Source organism: Eubalaena glacialis, chromosome 19 (assembly GCF_028564815.1).
Source record: "Eubalaena glacialis isolate mEubGla1 chromosome 19, mEubGla1.1.hap2.+ XY, whole genome shotgun sequence".
NCBI lineage: Eukaryota > Metazoa > Chordata > Mammalia > Artiodactyla > Balaenidae > Eubalaena > Eubalaena glacialis.
In genome coordinates this window covers 36,070,274-36,095,658 of record NC_083734.1, presented here as the reverse complement: position 1 = coordinate 36,095,658, position 25,385 = coordinate 36,070,274, and the positions used below count along the sequence as shown (strand labels likewise).

The window sequence follows — 25,385 nt, the reverse complement described above, 5'->3', positions numbered from 1 at the left end:
AACAGAGATGACCAATACAATAACTGAAATGAAAACTACACTACAAGGAATCAATAGTAGAATAACTGAGGCAGAAGAACGGATAAGTGACCTGGAAGACAAATGGTGGAATTCACTGCTGCGGAACAGACTAAAGAAAAAAGAATGAAAAGAAATGAAGACAGCCTAAGAGACCTCTGGGACAACATTAAACGCAACAACATTCGCATTAAAGGGGTCCCAGAAGGAGAAGAGAGAGAGAAAGGACCAGAGAAAATATTTGAAGAGATTATAGTCGAAAACTTCCCTAACATGGGAAAGGAAATAGCCACCCAAGTCCAGGAAGCGCAGAGAGTCCCATACAGGATAAACCCAAGGAGAAGCACGCCGAGACACATAGTAATCAAAGTGGCAAAAATTAAAGACAAAGAAAAATTATTGAAAGCAGCAAGGGAAAAACGACAAATAACATACAAGGGAACTCCCATAAGGTTAACAGCTGATTTGTCAGCAGAAACTCTACAAGCCAGAAGGGAGTGGCATGATATACTTCAAATGATGAAAGGGAAGAACCTACAACCAAGATTACTCTACCCAGCAAGGATCTCATTTAGATTTGATGGAGAAATCAAAAGCTTTACAGACAAGCAAAAGCTGAGAGAATTCAGCACCACCAAACCAGCTCTACAACAAATGTTAAAGGAACTTCTCTAAGTGGAAAACACAAGAGAAGAAAAGGACCTACAAAAACAAACCCAAAACAATTAAGAAAATGGTCATAGGAACATGCATATCGATAATTACCTTAAACGTGAATGAATTAAATGCTCCAGCCAAAAGACACAGGCTTGCTGAATGGATACAAAAACAAGACCCATATATATGCTGTCTACAAGAGACCCACTTTAGACCTAGGGACACGTACAGACTGAAAGTGAGGGGATGGAAAAAGATATTCCATGCAAATGGAAATCAAAAGAAAGCTGGAGTAGCTATACTCATATCAGATAAAATAGACTTTAAAATAAAGAATGTTACAAGAGACAAGGAAGGACACTACATAATGATCAAGGGATCAATCCAAGAAGAAGATATAACAATTATAAATATATATGCACCCAACATAGGAGCACCTCATTACATAAGGCAATTGCTAACAGCTATAAAAGAGGAAATTGATAGTAACACAATAATAGTGGGGGACTTTAACACCTCACTTACACCAATGGACAGATCATCCAAAATGAAAATAAATAAGGAAACAGAAGCTTTAAATGACACAATAGACCAGATAGATTTAATTGATATTTATAGGACATTCCATCCAAAAACAGCAGATTACACGTTCTTCTCAAGTGCGGACGGAACATTCTCCAGGATAGATCACATCTTGGGTCACAAATCAAGCCTCAGTAAATTTAAGAAAATTGAAATCATATCAAGCATCTTTTCTGACCACAACGCTATGAGATTAGAAATGAATTACAGGGGAAAAAGCATAAAAAACACAAACACATGGAGGCTAAACAATACGTTACTAAATAACCAAGAGATTACTGAAGAAATCAAAGAGGAAATCAAAAAATACCTAGAGACAAATGACAATGAAAACACGACAACCCAAAACCTATGGGATGCTGCAAAAGCAGTTCTAAGAGGGAAGTTTATAGCTATACAAGCCTACCTAAAGAAACAAGAAAAATCTCAAGTAAACAATCTAACCTTACACCTAAAGAAACTAGAGAAAGAAGAACAAACAAAACCCAAAGTTAGCAGAAGGAAAGAAATCATAAAGATCAGAGCAGAAATAAATGAAATAGAAACAAAGAAAACAATAGCAAAGATCAATAAAACTAAAAGCTGGTTCTTTGAGAAGATAAACAAAATTGATAAGCCATTAGCCAGACTCATCAAGAAAAAGAGGGAGAGGACTCAAATCAATAAAATCAGAAATGAAAAAGGAGAAGTTACAACAGACACCGCAGAAATACAAAGCATCCTAAGAGACTACTACAAGCAACTTTATGCCAATAAAATGGACAACCTGGAAGAAATGGAGAAATTCTTAGAAAGGTATAACCTTCCAAGACTGAACCAGGAAGAAGCAGAAAATATGAACAGACCAATCACAAGTAATGAAATTGAAACTGTGATTAAAAATCTTCCAACAAACAAAAGTCCAGGACCAGATGGCTTCACAGGTGAATTCTATCAAACATTTAGAGAAGAGCTAACACCTATCCTTCTCAAACTCTTCCAAAAAATTGCAGAGGAAGGAACACTCCCAAACTCATTCTATGAGGCCACCATCACCCTGATACCAAAACCAGACAAAGACACTACAAAAAAAGAAAATTACAGACCAATATCACTGATGAATATAGATGCAAAAATCCTCAACAAAATACTAGCAAACAGAATCCAACAACACATTAAAAGGATCATACACCACGATCAAGTGGGATTTATCCCAGGGATGCAAGGATTCTTCAATATACACAAATCAATCAATGTGATACACCATATTAACAAATTGAAGAATAAAAACCATATGATCATCTCAATAGATGCAGAAAAAGCTTTTGACAAAATTCAACACCCATTTATGATAAAAACTCTCCAGAAAGTAGGCATAGAGGGAACCTACCTCAACATAATAAAGGCCATATATGACAAACCCACAGCAAACATCATTCTCAACGGTGAAAAACTGAAAGCATTTCCTCTAAGATCAGGAACGAGACAAGGATGTCCACTCTCACCACTATTATTCAATATAGTTCTGGAAGTCCTAGCCACGGCAATCAGAGAAGAAAAAGAAATAAAAGGAATACAAATTGGAAAAGAAGAAGTAAAACTGTCACTGTTTGCAGATGACATGATACTATACATAGAGAATCCTAAAACTGCCACCAGAAAACTGCTAGAGCTAATTAATGAATATGGTAAAGTTGCAGGATACAAAATTAATGCACAGAAATCTCTTGCATTCCTATACAGTAATGATGAAAAATCTGAAAGAGAAATTATGGAAACACTCCCATTTACCATTGCAACAAAAAGAATAAAATACCTAGGAATAAACCTACCTAGGGAGACAAAAGACCTGTATGCAGAAAACTATAAGACACTGATGAAAGAAATTAAAGATGATACCAACAGATGGAGAGATATACCATGTTCTTGGATTGGAAGAATCAATATTGTGAAAATGACTATACTACCCAAAGCAATCTACAGATTCAATGCAATCCCTATCAAATTACCAATGGCATTTTTTACGGAGCTAGAAAAAATCATCTTAAAATTTGTATGGCGACACAAAAGACCCCGAATAGCCAAAGCAGTCTTGAGGGAAAAAAACGGAGCTGGAGGAATCAGACTCCCTGACTTCAGACTATACTACAAAGCTACAGTAATCAAGACAATATGGTACTGGCACAAAAACAGAAACATAGATCAATGGAACAAGATAGAAAGCCCAGAGATAAACCCACGCACCTATGGTCAAGTAGTCTATGACAAAGGAGGCAAAGATATACGATGGAGAAAAGACAGTCTCTTCAACAAGTGGTGCTGGGAAAACTGGACAGCTACATGTAAAAGAATGAAATTAGAATACTCCCTAACACCATACACAAAAATAAACTCAAAATGGATTACAGACCTAAATGTAAGACCGGACACTATAAAACTCTTAGAGGAAAACATAGGAAGAACACTCTTTGACATAAATCACAGCAAGATCTTTTTTGATCCACCTCCTAGAGTAATGGAAATAAAAACAAAAATAAACAAATGGGACCTAATGAAACTTCAAAGCTTTTGCACAGCAAAGGAAACCAGAAACAAGACGAAAAGACAACCCTCAGAATGGGAGAAAATATTTGCAAATGTATCAACGGACAAAGGATTAATCTCCAAAATATATAAACAGCTCATTCATCTCAATATTAAAGAAACAAACACCCCAATCCAAAAATGGGCAGAAGACCTAAATAGACATTTCTCCAAAGAAGACATACAGACGGCCAAGAAGCACATGAAAAGACGCTCAACATCACTAATTATTAGAGAAATGCAAATCAAAACTACAATGAGGTATCACCTCACACCAATTAGAATGGGCATCATCAGAAAATCTACAAACAACAAATGCTGGAGAGGGTGTGGAGAAAAGGGAACCCTCTTGCACTGTTGGTGGGAATGTAAATTGATACAGCCACTATGGAGAACAGTATGGAGGTTCCTTAAAAAAGTAAAAATAGAATTACCATATGACCCAGCAATCCCACTACTGGGCATATACCCAGAGAAAACTGTAATTCAAAAAGACACATGCACCCGAATGTTCATTGCAGCACTATTTACAATAGCCAGGTCATGGTAGCAACCTAAATGCCCATCAATAGACGAATGGATAAAGAAGTTGTGGTACATATATACAATGGAATATTACTCAGCCATAAAAAGGAACGAAATTGAGTCATTTGTTGAGACGTGGATGAATCTAGAGACTGTCATACAGAGTGAAGTAAGTCAGAAAGAGAAAAACAAATATTGTATATTAACGCATGTATATGGAACCTAGAAAAATGGTACAGATGAGCCGGTTTGCAGGGCAGAAGTTGAGACACAGATGTAGAGAACAGACATATGGACACCAAGGGGGGAAAACTGCGGTGGGGTGGGGATAGTGGTGTGCTGAATTGGGCGATTGGGATTGACATGTATACACTGATGTGTATAAAATTGATGACTAATAAGAACCTGCAGTATAAACAAACAAACAAAACAACTAATACTAAACTTTCATTGGGTTATTTGTATGGAAATATGTTAATATAAATGTTTCAGACATTACATGAAATTTCTAAAAATCTTATATGTTCTGGTATAATGTTATAAGTCATAATCCTAGTTATTACTTTAAAATGTATATCTCAGAAATAACTAATTTTCTTGTCAACTGCATTATTATGAACTTTCATCAAATCTTTAACCGTGGTCATTTTTAAGTCTTTTGTCATTTACAGACAGTTCTGGGTGTACTCTGATGCTTTTGTAAATATGTTCCTATAAAAGGGTTTCATCTTCAGGAAATTCATGGAAAAGACTCTGACAAGTACAAGTTTCTGGTACCTGACTGTACTGCTGAACTGAATGAATAAGCATTTTCAGAACTCTAATGAAAAACTGATGAGCTCATAAAAGTGCTAACAAAAGATCAAGATGAAAAAAAAAATTAATTACATGGGACTGAGTGAACTGATGAGGATGAGTAAAATTTTTGTGACTTTCTGGTTGAATTTAAAAAAAGAAAAAATCCCACAAGAACTCAGAGGCAAAGAATATACAAATCAATTTTCACTGCAAAGTAAAGGAGCTGTTGCAGTGGAGGATTACTGGACTGAATGTCAATATTATGACATAGTATGAGTGTGTTTCATGTTTGGTAATTGCAATCATTGTTGTTTTTGTTGTGGTCATCCATGTACAATGCTTGGTGTCAGTCTATTTATCTCTTGTAAAAATAACATACAGTGTGTGTGAAAAAAAAAAAAAAATAAATAAATAAATAAAAAGAAAAAAAAGGAGAAGACTCAAATCAATAGTATTAGAAATGGAAAAGGAGGGAGGGAGGGGCAAGATGGCGGAAGAGTAAGACGCGGAGATCACCTTCCTCCCCACAGATACATGAGAAATACATCTACACGTGGAACTGCTCCTACAGAACACCCACTGAACGCTGGCAGAAGACGTCAGACCTCCCAAAAGGCAAGAAAATCCCCACGTACTTGGGTAGGGCAAAAGAAAAAAGAAATAACAGAGACAAAAGAATAGGGACGGGACCTGCACCAGTGGGAGGGAGCTGTGAAGGAGGAAAGGTTTCCACACACTAGGAAGCCCCTTCGTGGGCAGAGACTGCGGGTAGCAGAGGGGGGAAGCTTCGGAGCCATGGAGGAGAGCGCAGCCACAGTGGTGCGGAGGGCAAAGCGGAGATACCCGCACAGAGGAGCGGTGCCGACCAGCACTCACCAGCCCGAGAGGCTTGTCTGCTCATCCGCCGGGGCGGGCGGGGCCTGGGAGCTGGGGCTCGGGCTTCGGTGCTAGCCGGGAGGGAGTCCGGGAAAAAGACTGCAGCTGCCAAAGAGGCAAGAGAATTTTTCTTACCTCTTTGTTTCGCGGCACGCAAGGAGAGGGGATTCAGAGCGCCGCCTAAACGAGCTCCAGAGACGGGCGCGAGCCGCGGCTATCAGCGCGGATCCCACAGCAACAGGGACGCAGAGGGAAAAACGGAGAGATTCCCGCACAGAGGCTCAGCGCCGAGCAGCACTCACCAGCCCGAGAGGCTTGTCTGCTCACCCGCCGGGGCGGGCGGGGGCTGGGAGCTGAGGCGCGGGCTTCGGTCGGATCCCAGGGAGAGGACTGGGGTTGGCTGCGTGAACACAGCCTGAAGGGTCTAGCGCACCACAACTAGCCGGGAGGGTGCACGAGAAAAAGTCTGCAGCTGCCAAAGAGGCAGGAGACTTTTTCTTGCCTCTGTTTCGCGGCGTGCAAGGAGAGGGGATTCAGAGCGCCACTTAAACGAACTCCAGAGACGGGCGCGAGCCGCGGCTATCAGCGCGGACCCCAGAGACGGGCATGAGACGCTAAGGCTGCTGCTGCCGCCACCAAACAGCCTGTGGGCGAGCACAGGTCATTCTCCACACCGCCCCTCCCGGGAGCCTGTGCAGCCTGCCACGGCCAGGCTCCCGTAATCCGGGGACAACTTCCCCGGGAGAGCGCACGGCGCGCCTCAGGCTGCTGCAACGTCACGCCGGCTTCTGCCGCCGCAGGCTCGCCCCGCCTCCTCCGTACCGCTCCCTCCCCCCGGCCTGACTGAGCCAGAGCCCCCGAATCAGCTGCTCCTTTAACCCCGTTCTGTCTGGGCGGGGAACAGACGCCCTCAGGCGACCTACATGCAGAGGCGGGTCCAAATCCAAAGCTGAACCCCGGGAGCTGTACGAACAAAGAAGAGAAAGGGAAATCTCTCCCAGCAGCCTCAGAAGCAGCGGATTAAAGCTCCACAAACAACTTGATGTGCCTGCATCTGTTGAATACCTGAATAGACAACGAATCATCCCAAATTTAGGAGATGGACTTTGGGAGCAGGATATATTAACTTTTCCCCTTTTCCTTTTTTTTGTGAGTGTAGATGTGTATGCTTCTGGGTGAGATTTTGTCTGTATAGCTTTGCTCTCACCATTAGTCCTAGGGTTAGGTCCGTCCATTTTTTTTTTTTTTTTTTTTTTTTTTTTTTGGCTTAAAAATTTTTTTTTCCCTAATAAATGTTTTCTTAATAATTTTTTCCTTATTTTCTATTTTTAAAAAAATTTGTAATAAGTTTTTTCATATTTTTTATTTTAAAAAATTAAAAATTTTTTTTTTCTTAATAAATTTTTTCTAAATAATTTTTTTCTTATTTTTAGTATAAAAAATTAATAAATCTATTTTTAAAAATTAAAAAAAAATTTTTTTCTTAATAAATTTACTCTTAATAATTTTTTTTTCTTATTTTTTATTATAATTGCTTTATTTTATTTTATTTTATCCTCTTTTTTCTTTCTTTCCATTTTTTCTCCCTTTTATTCTGAGCCGTGTGGATGAAAGGCTCTTGGTGCTCCAGCCAGGCATCAGGGCTGTGCCTCTGAGGTGGGAGAGCCAACTTCAGGACACTGGTCCACAAGAGCCCTCCCAGCTCCACGTAATACCAAACGGCGAAAATCTCTCACAGATCTCCATCTCAACATCAAGACCCAGCTTCACTCAACGACCAGCAAGCTACAGTGCTGGACACCCTATGCCAAACAACTAGCAAGAGAGGAACACAGCCCCATCCATTAACAGAGAGGCTGCCTAAAATCATAATAAGGCCACAGACACCCCAAAACACACCACCAGACGTGGACGAACCCACCAGAAAGACAACATCCAGCCTCATCCACCAGAACACAGGCACTAGTTCCCTCCACCAGGAAACCTACACAACCCACTGAACCAACCTTAGCCACTGGGGACAGATACCAAAAACAACGGGAACTACGAACCTCCAGCCTGTGAAAAGGAGACCCCAAACACAGTAAGATAAGCAAAATGAGAAGACAGAAAAACACACAGCAGATGAAGGAGCAGGGTCAAAACACACCAGACCTAACAAATGAAGAGGAAATAGGTAGTCTACCTGAAAAAGAATTCAGAATAATGATAGTAAGGATGATCCAAAGTCTTGGAAATAGAATAGACAAAATGCAAGAAACATTTAACAAGGACGTAGAAGAACTAAAGAGGAACCAAGAAACGATGACAAGCACAATAAATGAAATTAAAAATACTCTAGATGGGATCAATAGCAGAATAACTGAGGCAGAAGAACGGATAAGTGACCTGGAAGATAAAATGGTGGAAATAACTACTGCAGACCAGAATAAAGAAAAAAGAATGAAAAGAACTGAGGACAGTCTCAGAGACCTCTGGGACAACATTAAACGCACCAACATTCGAATTATAGGGGTCCCAGAAGAAGAAGAGCAAAAGAAAGGGACTGAGAAAATATTTGAAGAGATTATAGTTGAAAACTTCCCTAATATGGGAAAGGAAATAGTTAATCAAGTCCTGGAAGCACAGAGAGTCCCATACAGGATAAATCCAAGGAGAAACACACCAAGACACATATTAATCAAACTATCAAAAATTAAATATAAAGAAAACATATTAAAAGCAGCAAGGGAAAAACAACAGATAACACACAAGGGCATCCCCATAAGGTTAACAGCTGATCTTTCAGCAGAAACGCTGCAAGCCAGAAGGGAGTGGCAGGATATACTTAAAGTGATGAAGGAGAAAAACCTACAACCAAGATTACTCTACCCAGCAAGGATCTCATTCAGATTTGATGGAGAAATTAAAACCTTTACAGACAAGCAAAAGCTGAGAGAGTTCAGCACTACCAAACCAGCTTTACAACAAATGCTAAAGGAACTTCTCTAGGCAAGAAACACAAGAGAAGGAAAACACCTACAATAACAAACCCAAAACATTTAAGAAAATGGGAATAGGAACATACATATCGATAATTACCTTAAATGTAAATGGATTAAATGCTCCCACCAAAAGACACAGACTGGCTGAATGGATACAAAAACAAGACCCATATATATGCTGTCTACAAGAGACCCACTTCAGACCTAGAGACACATACAGACTGAAAGTGAGGGGATGGAAAAAGATATTCCATGCAAATGGAAATCAAAAGAAAGCTGGAGTAGCAATTCTCATATCAGACAAAATAGACTTTAAAATAAAGACAATTACAAGAGACAAAGACGGACACTATATAATGATCAAGGGATCGATCCAAGAGGAAGGTATAACAATTGTAAATATTTATGCACCCAACATAGGAGCACCTCAATACATAAGGCAAATACTAACAGCCATAAAAGGGGAAATCGACAGTAACACAATCATAGTAGGGGACTTTAACACCCCACTTTCACCAATGGACAGATCATCCAAAATGAAAATAAATAAGGAAACACAAGCTTTAAATGATACATTAAACAAGATGGACTTAATTGATATTTATAGGACATTCCACCCAAAAACAACAGAATACACATTTTTCTCAAGTGCTCATGGAACATTCTCCAGGATAGATCATATCTTGGGTCACAAATCAAGCCTTGGTAAATTTAACAAAATTGAAATCGTATCAAGTATCTTTTCCGACCACAACGCTATGAGACTAGATATCAATTACAGGAAAAGATCTGTAAAAAATACAAACACATGGAGGCTACACAATACACTACTTAATAACGAAGTGATCACTGAAGAAATCAAAGGGGAAATCAAAAAATACCTAGAAACAAATGACAATGGAGACACGACGATCCAAAACCTATGGGATGCAGCAAAAGCAGTTCTAAGAGGGAAGTTTATAGCAATACAAGCCTACATCAAAAAACAGGAAACATCTCGAATAAACAACCTAACCTTGCACCTAAAGCAATTAGAGAAAGAAGAACAAAAAAACCCCAAAGCTAGCAGAAGGAAAGAAATCATAAAGATCAGATCAGAAATAAATGAAAAAGAAATGAAGGAAACAATAGCAAAAATCAATGAAACTAAAAGCTGGTTCTTTGAGAAGATAAACAAAATTGATAAACCATTAGCCAGACTCATCAGGAGAAAAAAGGAGAAGACTCAAATTAATAGAATTAGAAATGAAAAAGGAGAAGTAACCACTGACACTGCAGAAATACAAACGATCATAAGAGATTACTACAAGCAACTCTATGCTAATAAAATGGACAACCTGGAAGAAATGGACAGATTCTTAGAAATGCACAACCTGCCGAGACTGAACCAGGAAGAAATAGAAAATATGAACAGACCAATCACAAGCACTGAAATTGAAACTGTGATTAAAAATCTTCCAACACACAAAAGCCCAGGACCAGATGGCTTCACAGGCGAATCCTATCAAACATTTAGAGAAGAGCTAACACCTATCCTTCTCAAACTCTTCCAAAATATTGCAGAGGGAGGAACACTCCCCAACTCATTCTACGAGGCCACCATCACCCTGATACCAAAACCAGGCAAAGATGTCACAAAGAAAGAAAACTACAGGCCAATATCACTGATGAACATAGATGCAAAAATCCTCAACAAAATACTAGCAAACAGAATCCAACAGCACATTAAAAGGATCATACACCATGATCAAGTGGGGTTTATTCCAGGAATGCAAGGATTCTTCAATATACGCAAATCAATCAACGTGATACATCATATTAACAAATTGAAGGAGAAAAACCATATGATCATCTCAATAGATGCAGAGAAAGCTTTCGACAAAATTCAACACCCATTTATGATAAAAGTCCTGCAGAAAGTAGGCATAGAGGGAACTTTCCTCAACATAATAAAGGCCGTATATGACAAACCCACAGCCAACATTGTCCTCAATGGTGAAAAACTGAAACCATTTCCACTAAGATCAGGAACAAGACAAGGTTGCCCACTCTCACCACTATTATTCAACATAGTTTTGGAAGTGTTAGCCACAGCAATCAGAGACGAAAAAGAAATAAAAGGAATCCAAATCGGAAAAGAAGAAGTAAAGCTGTCACTGTTTGCAGATGACATGATACTATACATAGAGAATCCAAAAGATGCTACCAGAAAACTACTAGAGCTAATCAATGAATTTGGTAAAGTAGCAGGATACAAAATTAATGCACAGAAATCTCTTGCATTCCTGTATACTAATGATGAACAATCTGAAAGTGAAATTAAGAAAACACTCCCGTTTACCATTGCAACAAAAAGAATAAAATACCTAGGAATAAACCTACCTAAGGAGACAAAAGACCTGTATGCAGAAAATTATAGGACACTGATGAAAGAAATTAAAGATGATACAAATAGATGGAGAGATATACCATGTTCTTGGATTGGAAGAATCAACATTGTGAAAATGACTCTGCTACCCAAAGCAATCTACAGATTCAATGCAATCCCTATCAAACTACCACTGGCATTTTTCACAGAACTAGAACAAAAAATTTCACAATTTGTATGGAAACACAAAAGACCCCGAATAGCCAAAGCAATCTTGAGAACGAAAAATGGAGCTGGAGGAATCAGGCTCCCTGACTTCAGACTATATTGCAAAGCTACAGTAATCAAGACAGTTTGGTACTGGCACAAAAACAGAAATATAGATCAATGGAACAGGATAGAAAGCCCAGAGATAAGCCCACGCACATATGGTCACCTTATCTTTGATAAAGGAGGCAAGCATATACAGTGGAGAAAAGACAGCCTCTTCAATAAGTGGTGCTGGGAAAATTGGACAGGTACATGTAAAAGTATGAAATTAGAACACTCCCTAACACCATACACAAAAATAAACTCAAAATGGATTAAAGACCTAAGTGTAAGGCCAGACACTATCAAACTCTTAGAGGAAAACATAGGCAGAACACTGTATGACATAAGTCACAGCAAGATCCTTTTTGACCCAGGTCCTAGAGAAATGGAAATAAAAACACAAATAAACAAATGGGACCTAATGAAACTTAAAAGCTTTTGCACAGCAAAGGAAACCATAAACAAGACCAAAAGACAACCCTCAGAATGGGAGAAAATATTTGCAAATGAAGCAACGGACAAAGGATTAATCTCCAAGATTTACAAGCAGCTCATGCAGCTCAATAACAAAAAAACAAACAACCCAATCCAAAAATGGGCAGAAGACCTAAATAGACATTTCTCCAAAGAAGAGATACAGATTGCCAACAGACACATGAAAGAATGCTCAACATCATTAATCATTAGAGAAATGCAAATCAAAACTACAATGAGGTATCATCTCACACCGGTCAGAATGGCCATCATCAAAAAATCTAGAAACAATAAATGCTGGAGAGGGTGTGGAGAAAAGGGAACACTCTTGCACTGTTGGTGGGAATGTAAATTGATACAGCCACTATGGAGAACAGTATGGAGGTTCCTTAAAAAACTAAAAATAGAACTACCATATGACCCAGCAATCCCACTACTGGGCATATACCCTGAGAAAACCATAATTCAGAAAGAGTCATGTACCAAAATATTCATTGCAGCTCTGTTTACAATAGCCAGGACATGGAAGCAACCTAGGTGTCCATCATCGGATGAATGGATAAAGAAGATGTGGCACATATATACAATGGAATATTACTCAGCCATAAAAAGAAATGAAATGGAGGTGTTTGTAGTGAGGTGGATGGAGTTAGAGTCTGTCATACAGAGTGAAGTAAGTCAGAAAGAGAAAAACAAATACAGTATGCTAACACATATATATGGAATCTAAGGGAAAAAAAAAAAAAAAAAAGAGGTCATGAAGAACCTAGTGGCAAGATGGGAATAAAGACACAGACCTACTAGAGAATGGACTTGAGGATATGGGGAGGGGGAGGGGTGAGATGTGACAGGGTGAGAGAGTGTCATGGACATATATACACTACCAAATGTAAAATAGATAACTAGTGGGAAGCAGCCGCATAGCACAGGGAGATCAGCTCGGTGCTTTGTGACCACCTAGAGGGGTGGGATAGGGAGGGTGGGAGGGAGGGAGATGCAAGAGGGAAGAGATATGGCAACATATGTATATGTGTAACTGATTCACTTTGTTGTAAAGCAGAAGCTAGCACACCATTGTAAAGCAATTATACTTCAATAAAGATGTTTAAAAAAAAAAAAAAAGAAATGGAAAAGGAGAAGTAACAACTGACACTGCAGAAATACAAAGGAACATGAGAGATTACTACAAGCAACTATATGCCAATAAAATGGACAACCTGGAAGAAATGGACAAATTCATAGAAATGCACAACCTGCCGAGACTGAACCAGGAAGAAATAGAAAATATGAACAGACCAATCACAAGCACTGAAATTGAAACTGTGATTAAAAATCTTCCAACACACAAAAGCCCAGGACCAGATGGCTTCACAGGTGAATTCTACCAAACATTTAGAGACGAGCTAACACCTATCCTTCTCAAACTCTTCCAAAATATTGCAGAGGGAGGAACACTCCCCAACTCATTCTACGAGGCCACCATCACCCTGATACCAAAACCACATAAAGATGCCACAAAAAAAGAAAACTACAGGTCAATATCACTGATATTGCAAATGTCACTGATAGATGCCAAAATCATCAACAAAATACTAGCAAATAAAATCCACCAGCACATTAAAAGGATCATACACCATGATCAAGTGGGGTTTATGCCAGGAATGCAAGGATTCTTCAATATACGCAAATCAATCAATGTGATAAACGGTAGTAACAAATAGAAGGAGAAAAACCATATGATAATCTCAATAAATGCAGAAAAAGCTTTTGACAAAATTCAACACTCATTTATCATAAAAATCCTCCAGAAAGTAGGCATAGAGGGAACATACCTCAACATAATAAAGGCCATATATGACAAACCCACAGCCAACATCTTCCTCAACGGTGAAAAACTGAAACCATTTCCACTAGGATCAGGAACAAGACAAGACTGCTCACTCTCACCACTATTATTCAACATAGTTTTGGAAGTTTTAGCCACAGCAATCAGAGACGAAAAAGAAATAAAAGGAATCCAAATCAGAAAAGGATATGTAAAACTGTCACTGTTTGCAGATGACATGATAGTATTCATAGAGAATCCTAAAGATGCTACCAGAAAACTACTAGAGCTAATCAATGAATTTGGTAAAGCAGCAGGATACAAAATTAATGCACAGAAATCTCTTGTATTCCTATACTCTAATGAAGAAAAATCTGAAAAAGAAATTAAGGAAAACCTTCCATTTAACACTACAACAGAAAGAATAAAATACCTAGGAATAAACCTACCTAAGGAGGCAAAGACCTGTATGCAGAAAACTATAAGACACTGATCAAAGAAATTAAAGATGATACAAACAGATGGAGAGTTATACCATGTTCTTGGATTGGAATAATCAACATTGTGAAAATGACTATACAACCCAAAGCAATCTACAGATTCAATGCAATCCCTATCAAACTACCAATCGCATTTTTCACAGAAGTAAAACAAAAACTTTCACAATTTGTATGGAAACACAAAAGACCCTTAAGAGCCGAAGTAATCTTGAGAAAGGAAAACGGGGCTGGAAGAATCAGGGTCCCTGACTTCAGACTATACTACAAAGCTACAGTAATCAAAACAGTATGGTAGGAAGGAGCTTCAAGATGGTGGAAGAGTAAGACACGGAGATCACCTTCTTCCCCACAAATACATCAGAAATACATCTACATGTGGAATAACTCCCACAGAACACCTACTAAACACTGGCAGAAGACCTCAGCTGCCCCAAAAGGCAAGAAACTCCCCCACGTACCTGGGTAGGGCAAAAGAAGAAAGAAAAAACAGACACAAAAGAATAGGGACGGGACCTGCACCAGTGGAAGGGAACTATGAAGGAAGAAAGGATTCCAAACACTAGGAAGCCACTTCGCGGGCAGAGACTGCCAGTGGCGGAGGGGTGGAGCTTCAGAGCCACGGAGGAGAACGCAGCAAGGGGGGTGCAGAGGGCAAAGCGGAGAGATTGCTGCACAGGGGATCGGTGCTGACCAGCACTCACCAGACTGAGAGGCTTGTCTGCTCACCAGCCAGGGCAGGTGGGGGCTGGGAACTGAGCCTTGGGCTTCGCAGGTCAGATCCCAGGGAGAGGACTGGGGTTGGCTGCGTGAACACAACCTGAAGGGGGCTGGTGCACCACACCTAGCCGGGAGGGAGTCTGGGGAAAAGTCTGGAGTTACCGAAGATAAAAGAGACTTTTTCTTGCCTCTTTGTTTCCTGGTGTGCGAGGAGAGGGGATTAAGAGCGCCGCTTAAAGGAGCTCCAGAGATGGGCGTGAGCAGCAGCTATCAGCACAGACCCCAGAGACGGGCATGAGACGCTAAGGCTGCTGCTGTAGCCACCAAGAAGCCTGTGAGAAAGCACAGGTCACTATCCACACCTCCCCTCCTGGGAGCCTGTGCAGCCCGCCAATGCCAGGGTCCCGTGATCCACGGGACAACTTCCCCAGGAGAACGCACGGCACACCTCAGGCTGGTGCAACATTACACCAGCCTCTGCCGCCGAAGGCTCACCCCGCATCCGTACCCCTCTCTCCCCCCAGCCTGAGTAAGCCAGAGCCCCCGAATCAGCTCATCCTTTAACCCCGTCCTGTGTGAGCAAGGAACAGATGCCCTCAGGCGACCTACATGCAGAGGCGGGTCCAAATCCAAAGCTGAACCCTGGGAGCTGTGCGAACAAACAAGAGAAAGGGAAATTTCTCCCAGCAGCCTCAGGAGCAGAGGATTAAATCTCCACAATCAACTTGATGTACCCTGCATCTGTGGAATACCTGAATAGACAACAAATCATCCCAAATTGAGGAGGTGGACTTTAGGAGCAATGATATATATATATTTTTCCCTTTTTCTCTTTTTCTGAGTGTGTATGTATATGCTTCTGTGTGTGATTTTGTCTGTATAGCTTAGCTTTTACCATTTGTCCTAGGGTTCTGTCTTCGTTTTTTTTTTGTTGTTGTTGTTTTTTTTTTTTATTACTTAAAAAGAATTTTTTTTCTTAATAATTATTTTTTATTTTAAAAACTTTATTGGGGCTTCCCTGGTGGCGCAGTGGTGGAGAGTCTGCCTGCCAATGCAGGGGACACAGGTTTGAGCCCTGGTCTGGGAGGATCCCACATACTGCAGAGCAACTAGGCCCGTGAGCCACAATTACTGAGCCTGCACATCTGGAGCCTGTGCTCCACAACAAGAGAGGCCGTGATAGTGAAAGGCCCACCCACCGCGATGATGGGTGGCCTCCACTTGCTGCAACTAGAGAAAGCCCTCGCACAGAAACGAAGACCCAACACAGCCATAAATAAATAAATTAATTAATTAATTAATTTTTTAAAAAACTATTTTATTTTATTTTACTTTATTTTATTTTATTTTATCTTCCTCTTTCTTTTTTTTCTCCCTTTTATTCTGAGCTGTGTGGAGGACAGGCTCTTGGTGCTCCAGCCAGGCATCAGGGCTCTGCCACTGAGGTGGAAGAGCCAAGTTCAGGACACTGGTCCACAAGAAACCTCCCAGCTCCACGTAATACCAATGGTGAAAATCTCCCAGAGATCTCCATCTCAACACCAAGACCCAGCTCCACTCAACGCCCAGCAAGCCACAGTGCAGGATACCCTATGCCAAACAACTAGCAAGACAGGAACACAACCCCATCCATTAGCAGAAAGGCTGCCTAAAATCATAGTAAGAGCACAGACACTCCAAAACACACCACCAGATGTGGACCTGCCCACCAGAAAGACAAGATCCAGCCTCATCCACCAGAACACAGGCACTAGTCCCCTCCACCAGGAAGCCTACACAACCCACTGGACCAACCTTAGCCACTGGGGACAGACACCAAAAACAACGGAAACTACGAACCTACAGCCTGCAAAAAGGAGACCCCAAACACAGAAAGTTAATTAAAAGGAGAAGACAGAGAAACACACAGCAGATGAAGGAGCAAGGCAAAATCCCACCAGACCTAGTAAAGTTCCTTTAGAATTTGTTGTAGAGCTGGTTTGGTGGTGCTGAATTCTCTTAGCTTTTGCTTCTCTGTAAAGGTTTTAATTTCTCTGTTAAATCTGAATGTGATCCTTCTGGGTAGAGTAAACTTGGTTGTAGGCTTTTCCCTTTCATCACTTTAAATATGTCCTGCCACTCCCTTCTGGCTTTCAGATTTTCTGCTGAATGGTCAGCTGTTAACCTTATGGGGTTTCCCTTGTATGCTATTTGTTGCTTTTCCCTTGCAGTTGATTTCTAGTCTCACATTATTGTGATCCAAAAAAATGTTTGACATGATTTCAATTTTCTTGAATTTACTTAAACTTATTTTGTCACCCAGCATGTGATCTATCCTGGAGACTGTTCCATGTGCACTTGAAAAGAATGTGTATTCTGCTGCTTTGGATGGAATGTTCTATACACATCTACTAAGTTCATTTGGTCTAATGTGTCATTTAAGGTCAGTGTTTCCCTAATGATTTTCTATCTCGATGGTCTGTCCATTGATGTAAGTCAAGTGTTAAAGTCCCCAATATTATTGTGTTACTGCCAATTTCTCACTTTATGTCTGTTAATATTTGCTTTATGTATTTAGACGCTTCTATGTTGGAACCATATATATTTCTAATTGTTTCATCTTCTTCTTGGAGTGATCCCTTGATCATTATGCCTATATAATGTAGAAAATCATTATTTACTACATTTACCATATATTTGCCTTTACCAATGAGAGTATTAGTAGACATTTCAGATGCAAGACTTTGCACCAGGCAGAAGTCTGGGGTTGGCTACTTTGTTCTTTGTTTACCCTGTAAACAGCACAGCTAACAGTAACCTCACACTAAGTATATGTTTAAAACAACTCATTCCAGTGCCTCCAGAATCTAACTCACAGAATGCTTTACATACCGCAGAAGCTTCCATCCACTGCTTTTCCTTCAGACATATATGTGCTCATCCGTCTGCCCCACCCCTGCTCCACCATCCTGGTTGTAGGTTTCCTTTCATCACTTTAAATATATTGTGCCGCTCCCTTCTGACCTGCAGAAAAGTCAGCTGATAGCCTTATGGGTATTCCCTTGTATGTAACTTGTTGCTTTTCCCTTGCCACTTTTATTATTCTCTCTTTATCTTTAATTTTTGCCATTTTAATTACAATGTGTCTTGATGTAGTCCCCTTTGAGTTGATCTTGTTTGGGACTCTCTGTGCTTCCTGGACCTTGATGTCTGTTTCCTTTCCCAGGTTAGGGAAATTTTCAGCTCTTATGTCTTCAAATATGTTCTCTGTCCCTTTCTCTCTCTCTTTTCCTTCTGAGATTCCTATAATGTGAATGTCAGTACACTTGATGTTGTTTCCAAGGTCTTTTAAATTGACCTCATTTCTTTTTATTCTTTTTTCTCTTTTTGTTCAGCTTCAGTGATTTCCACTTCTCTGTCTTCCAATGCACTGAATTGTTCCTCTGTATCATCTAATCTACTGTTGGTTCCTTCTAGTGTACTTTTTACTTCAGGTATTGTATGTTTCAGCTCTGTCTGGTTCTTCTTTACACTTTTTAACTCTTTGTTAAAATGTTTAACTTCTCACTCTGTTTATCCAATCTTCTCTCAAGTTCTTTGAACATCTTCATGATCATTACTTTGAACTCTTTATTAGGTAGATTGTTTATCTCCACTTCACTTAGTTTTTCTGTGGTTTTATTTTGTTCTTTCATTTGGAACATATTCCTCTGTTGCCTAATTTTTCTTAATTTGCTCTTTTTATTTCTATGCATTTGGAAGGTTATTTACATTTCTCAATTGTGGAGAAGTGGCTTTTTTGTGGGAGATGTCCTAGGTATCCCAGCAGCACACTCACCTCTGGTCAACAGAGCTATATACTCTAGTGTGCCCCTATATGGCCTAAGTGTGTTGGTTGCCAGCCCTGCCTTGTGATGAGGCTACCAGTCACTGGTGGGCAGGGCTGGGTCACAGAGTGGCTGGTTTCAAAGCTCCAGCAGTTCCTGGGGCTAGTGGGTGGATCCAGGTCCCAGGGTCTCTGGCTGCAGGGCCCAGGGGGTCTCAGAGTTGTTGCTTGTCCACTGGTTGGTGAGGCTGGTCCCGGAGCTAATTATGCTGGGTCCTGGGCCCTCTGGTGTAAAGGCTGGGTTCTGGAATGGCTGTGGGCTCAGGGGGTTTTAAGGCAGCCACCCTGTTGGTGGGTGAGGCCAGTGCCAGCACTAATAAGCTACAGAGAGGACTCCAAAATAGTGCTTGCCAGAATCAGTGTAACTGTGATAGAACGAGATCCCCAAAATGACTGCCACCAGTGTCTATATTCCCAGAGTGAGCTCCAGTTACCCTCTGTCTCTCCAGGAGACTCTCCAAGATCACCAAGTGGGTCTGACCCAGAATCCTTTCAAATTACTTCTTCTTTCCTGGGTCCTGGAGTGTGTGAGATTTTGTGTGGGCCTTTTAAGAGTGGAGTCTCTATTTCCCACAGCCCTCTGACTCTCCCGAAAGTAAGCCCTGATGGCTTTCAAAGCCAAACATTCTGGGGGCTCATCTTCATGGTGCAGAACCCCCAGGCTGGGGAGCCCAGTGTGGGGCTTGGATCCCATGCTCCTTGCAACTATAATTATCCTCCCATTTGTGGATGGCTCACCTGGGTGTATGGGTCTCGACTATACTGCTTCTCTGCCCCTTCTACCTGTCTTGTTGTGGTTCCTTCTTTACATCTTTAGTTGTATATCTTTTATGCTAGTCTTCTGGTCTTTTTCATCAATAGTTGCACTGTAAATATGTGTAATTTTGTCATGCCCATGGCCATTTGGCTCATAGCTGGCTTTTTAAAATTTACATTTGATTGTGTCACTCCAGAGCTTAAAAATGTCTTATAATCCCTCTATTTAAAAAAGAAAACAAAACGAAACAAAAACTATGTCTAAGCTCTTGAACATGGAACACAAAGAATTTAACAACATGGCCCCTGATGATCTTGCTGGTCTCCTCATTCATCACATCTTATTGTGTACCCTGCCTTTTAGAGACTCAGAGGTACCCAGCACTCCCCAAACCCACAGTGAATTTTCACTCCTCTTTGCCAGTGTTGTTTATCCTGATAATCCTCACATTCTTCTCCTTATCCACTTTGGATAATCCTGAAGATTGTCAAGACCCAAGACTTCCTTCCTTCCTTCTCCTCTGTACTGAGAAATATGACTCTTGAAGAATTCTTTGGGTTGCAAGTAACAGAAAGCCTGACTCAAAGTGGCTCCAACAACAAGGTGTTTTTTTATCTCAAGAAAAAAAATGCTGAGGCAGTTCCATGGTTAATTCAATACTCAAGTGGCCCATAAAAGATATTGGTTCTTTCCAACTTTCTGTTCTGCCATCTTTAGTGTGGCTTTTGTTCCCAAGTTTTTTCAGTGGACTCCCCTCACAAACGATGGAGAGAACTATTCATCATATTTTCATATCTGTGTTAGTGTATTAGTCAGGGTGTTCCAGAGAAACAGAACCAATAGAATGTGTGTGGGTGTGTGTGTGTTGGTCTACAGAGAGAGAAATTTATTTTAAGGAATTGGCTCACATGATTATGGAGACTGACAAATCTGAAATTTTCAAGGTAGGCCAGCAGCCTGGAGGCCCAGTTGATGTTGCAGCTGAAGGCTGAAAACTTCTGGACACACAAGTTCCCTCAGCCTTTTTCTCTTAAGGCCCACAACTGATTGGATGAGGCCCACCGACATTATGGAGAGTAATCTGCTTTACTCAGAGTCTACCAGTATAAATGCTAATCTCATTTAAAAAATATCTTCACAGAAACATCTAGAATAATGTTTGATCAAATATCTGGGTACTGTGGGTCAGCCAAGTTGACACATAAAAGTAGCCATCATGACGTCTAAATCAATCACTGTCAAAAACAGAGGCTGAAATCACCATGGTGTAGATATTAGCCAAGAGTAACCTTCTGGGGCTGGGAAGGTCTCCTTCTCTGAGCACATGACTATGTGGAGGTAAACACCCAAATAAAATTGGTGCTCTGTCTGTAAGACAGATGGTGGTTATGGGTGATGCTGGATGAAGATACAGATTTAAGCAAGTAAACAACAAAATCTGTTAAACACCAGGCAGGCTGAATCCCAATGCTTTATGGCCTCCTTTATATGTCTTATAAACCCTATTAGAGCCCTTATACTAAGTCAGGGGGTTATGGCTTTATTTCCTCTTTAGGCTGTGAGTTTATCCTTGTATAAGAACTATGTATCAGTTAGCTCTTTATCAACAGTCCCACACATGTGCTCAGTATCAGGTGGCTACTCCTTAAGTACCATTGAACTGACCAAAGTGGGCTATTCTGATGCTAAATCAACCTTGTGTTTGCGATTGCTGTAGAAATCATGTATTTTTTATCTACTACAAGTTTTGTTAAGGTAACAGATTCACAACTATTATGTCAACTGATAATTATTTCTGGACACTCTAGTAAAAGCTCATGGGACAATAAAACTTGTCCAAATAATCTAGTCATAAGAGATTCTCTTCTCTTTTACACATCAATAATCTGAAAAAATCCCAGGGCAAAGTAAAGAACATTCTTAACCTTATAGTCAGTAATGATAATGAGAGAAAAAGGGACCATTGGCCTAAGCACCAATTCAGATAAAGTGGGTCATCTGGAGTCTGTCAGATGTTAGAGCCTAAGGTCCAATTACTTAATTCACAAATTCTCATGACTCTTATCTTTTTAAAGAGATTTGAAATTCCCAAAAGTTTAGGAAGTGAGATCATCAGATACCAGTCTTCTTTACCAAGAAGCCAAAGAATTTTGGGACTGTTAAATCTAGAGAATGATGAAGTTTCCTCTCCAGTGGTCACTGTATGGAGACACTTTGAGCTTACAAATTCAAGGAACATTTACTAAACACCTTCCATGTTCTAGCATCATGAGAGACCCTCACTTGCACGATTACATTTTTCAATTTACAGTTCTCTTCCTTTCTCAAACAGAGAAGTATCAAATACCCAGTTATGTTGTTATGATAAAATAATGATAGTAATGCCAACAACCTTACAGGTACTGACTCACACGATGCACCAGACACTTTACCTACATTATGTAATTTAATCCTCACAAAACTTTGTGAGGATCATTTGGTCCTTATCTTCATTGTAACAGATGAAGAACCTGGGGGAATGAGAGTTGGTAGGCGACTTGCTGACAGTTCTACCAGAAGGAAACCATAGAGTCCAGACTCAGCTCCAGGTCTGTCCAACTCCAGAGTTCATGCTCATAACTCCACACCTTACTGGTTCCCATATAGATGGTTTTATACATATTACCTCATTTAAAACTTGAAATGAGGGAAACTTAAATTCTTTAAAATCAACACATAAAGGAAAGATAAAACTTCTTTCCTGTGGTTGTCTTAGAAGCAACAACAAACTCAAAATAGGGACTTAAGTACATGTAAAGGAAGAATGTGTCAACAGAGAGGAAAAAGTCAAAAAACTGTGGGGCAGAAAAGCAAAATTTTCCAGAATGTATCCAGTATTATCCATGAGCATTTCAGTCACTATGGAGAATATTACTAGTTTAGCAAGGTTTATAATCTGGCAGAATGCCCTTTGTTGCTCTAATTTAATAATCACAAAGCATAAAAATATTATTATAAATGTAATTTCTGGAATGTCTTGAATATGAGAAGAAGATTCCTCAGAAAAAAAATACACAAGCCTTCTATCAATTGGAAAGGGATGCCCCCAACTGTAAGTATAAAATGTCGTATGTCTATATCATGCCATATGAACACATCTGTGTCAATTAAATTATTATAAGAATATTATTAGAAACTTGATCATTTCTGGGTGAATTAATCAAGCCCAGTTTCTATGCCCACTGGGCCAAGAAATAAATGTACCATAGTAAATTTATCAAGTTAATAATACCAATTTATGAAACTATTCGGCAGTCAACTGGCTTTTCCCTGGGTCATTCACTCTCCCTCACCATGCCTGCTTTCCTCTTATTGCAAAGCTTCAAAGGTACGTATTTATGTCCCACAATACAAATGAGAAAAGTGATGCTCAGAGTTTAGCAACTTGCTTAGCTCTGCACAGCTGATATAATGAACTATACAGAAGAACAGGAAAAGAAGACATAGCATCCAAGAATGAACCAGGTGACCTGAGGGCACCGCTCTTCCCACCTGCCACTACTACAAAGACCTCAACTGACACTTGACCTCTGTTTTCAGTGCCTGAGTTGGAACCCCACATTGACTCCTTTTGAGAGCTTTATCTCTTACCCTCTCACATATAAGCAGTTAAAAATACTTTGAAATATCTCACCTGCCTTCCCTTCCATCCTTCTCTTTAACATTCATGCTCTTTCTCTTGCCTCTTTCCCTACAGTCTTGAAACAGCGGAAGACTGAGGACTATAATTAGGATAAGAGTAGTGGGGGAAGACAACGACACTCCACCTGGCCTCAAAACTAAAGTTATGGTATGTTTCTGGCTTTAACATGTCTTCAGTTCTCTCCTCCCATGCTGAAAGCATCCACTTTACCTATGATTTTTCACCTGGTATTTGGCCCAATCTGCTAAGTCCTGACCGTGAATGCTACTGAAGTCACATCAGAGACAGCGTGCATCCCAGCAAGCTTCATTGCTAGTTTCCAGACTTCCTGTTTCATTAACATTAAAAAATCGCTCTTTCTCAACCAAATTTTAGCATACAGAACCTCAACCCCGACTCTTGCATTGCCCTCTCCCTGACACAGCCACCTGTAGATGGAAGGACCTTAAGATGTAAGCTCAGATGGAAAAACGTAGTCTTGGTTAAATTACCACTCACTTAATAAACTTTCTCTTGATGGAGGATTCATCTAACACATAAGTCAGACTATGATGCTTTTTGCAATACATTCCATGCCATGTAGCAAATGCAAAATTCTGGAAATAATACTACATTTCACTCAAATTATTTTCTTAAAAATAAAGTAATAAATGTGCATTTACCTGGGACAAAGCTTCCCTGGACCACCTCCTTGTATGCCCACCAGCCTTCATGGATTTTTGGTGAATTCTGTTGAGCTAAAGCAAAAACAAAAGAGAAAACAGACTAAGATGAAAGCAGAGAAGTACTGTGTCCATGTTGTCCAAGAAAGAAGACTGACTATACATAAAATAATTCTTCTCTACCCATAAGTCATACTACAAAATGTAACAGCAGCCTACCACCTCATTATTTTCAAATTGATTATTAACCTGTAAATATACTGTCATAAAGTTTTATAAAAACCACTCAGGATATTTCTACTGATGAGAAATAGTAAGTATGTATTTAAGCCTATTTGAATTGCCCTGTCACTTATCTCTAGCTCTGCCTCACCTCTTTTCGTTACCTCTCCCTACACACACATACACACACACATCCATATAAGGAAGACTTATCAGTCTGACTGAAGCATCAATTCAAGAAACATCATTTAAAAGGAAGAATGAAAAAGAAGCCCCTGGATAGTTGAGTATTGCAACTGACAAAAGTATCACTGAAAGCCTCTGTTCCATCAAGAGAGTTGCAAAACTTTTTGCTCTCTCTTCATCTCCAATCACTGTTTCTTCAGCTACCCCATCCATTCAGATGTGGAATTATTTAAGATTTTAGCAGGCAGCAAGACAATTAGACCATCTGAATCAAGTCTATTATAATGATGGAACTGTAGAGTTTTCATTAGCTTTCTTTAACATGCATTGTGAATGATCCAGATTCACCCTGCAAAAATCAGTCAGCCTAAGCAGGGCCCACTTGATGCCCATCAGTTACAAAATATAGGCTAGAACTGAATATAGGCTAGAATTGAAGAAAATAAAGGCATTTTACATAATATGTTTTCAAATTCCCAGTCTGGCTACCTACTGCTTGGCAATTTGGAAAGACAGGGCAGCACATTTAAAAGGCACCTCATTTAAAGTTCTGCTGTACTACTACAGTAGTTTATCTGAGCTACAGCACCAAGAGAAGTACTGCATTTCCATTTTAACGTCTCCCAGCCAGATCCTCAATAATCATCTTGTTGTTGTTTACATCTGATTTCCAGTGGGTGGAGAGCTGACTGAGAATTTCTCAGAGCAAACGGGTGAACAGAAAGCAGCCTTAGTTTCCACTGTGTTATCTGCTTCTCTTTGCCTATGGATTTGGATTTCCTTACTTGATGTGCAACCAGCCCCTGGGAAAAA

General features: G+C 40.0%; 1 protein-coding gene across 1 annotated transcript in view; it reads right to left on the bottom strand.

Moving 5' to 3' along the window:
- Positions 1-25,385, bottom strand: part of CA10 (carbonic anhydrase 10) — a 638,185-nt gene that overhangs the window by 508,302 nt on the left and 104,498 nt on the right. Inside the window, exon 2 of the mRNA XM_061176004.1 lies at positions 24,165-24,239. Coding sequence (XP_061031987.1) covers positions 24,165-24,239 — 75 coding nt within the window. The remainder of the gene's footprint in view (positions 1-24,164; positions 24,240-25,385) is intronic.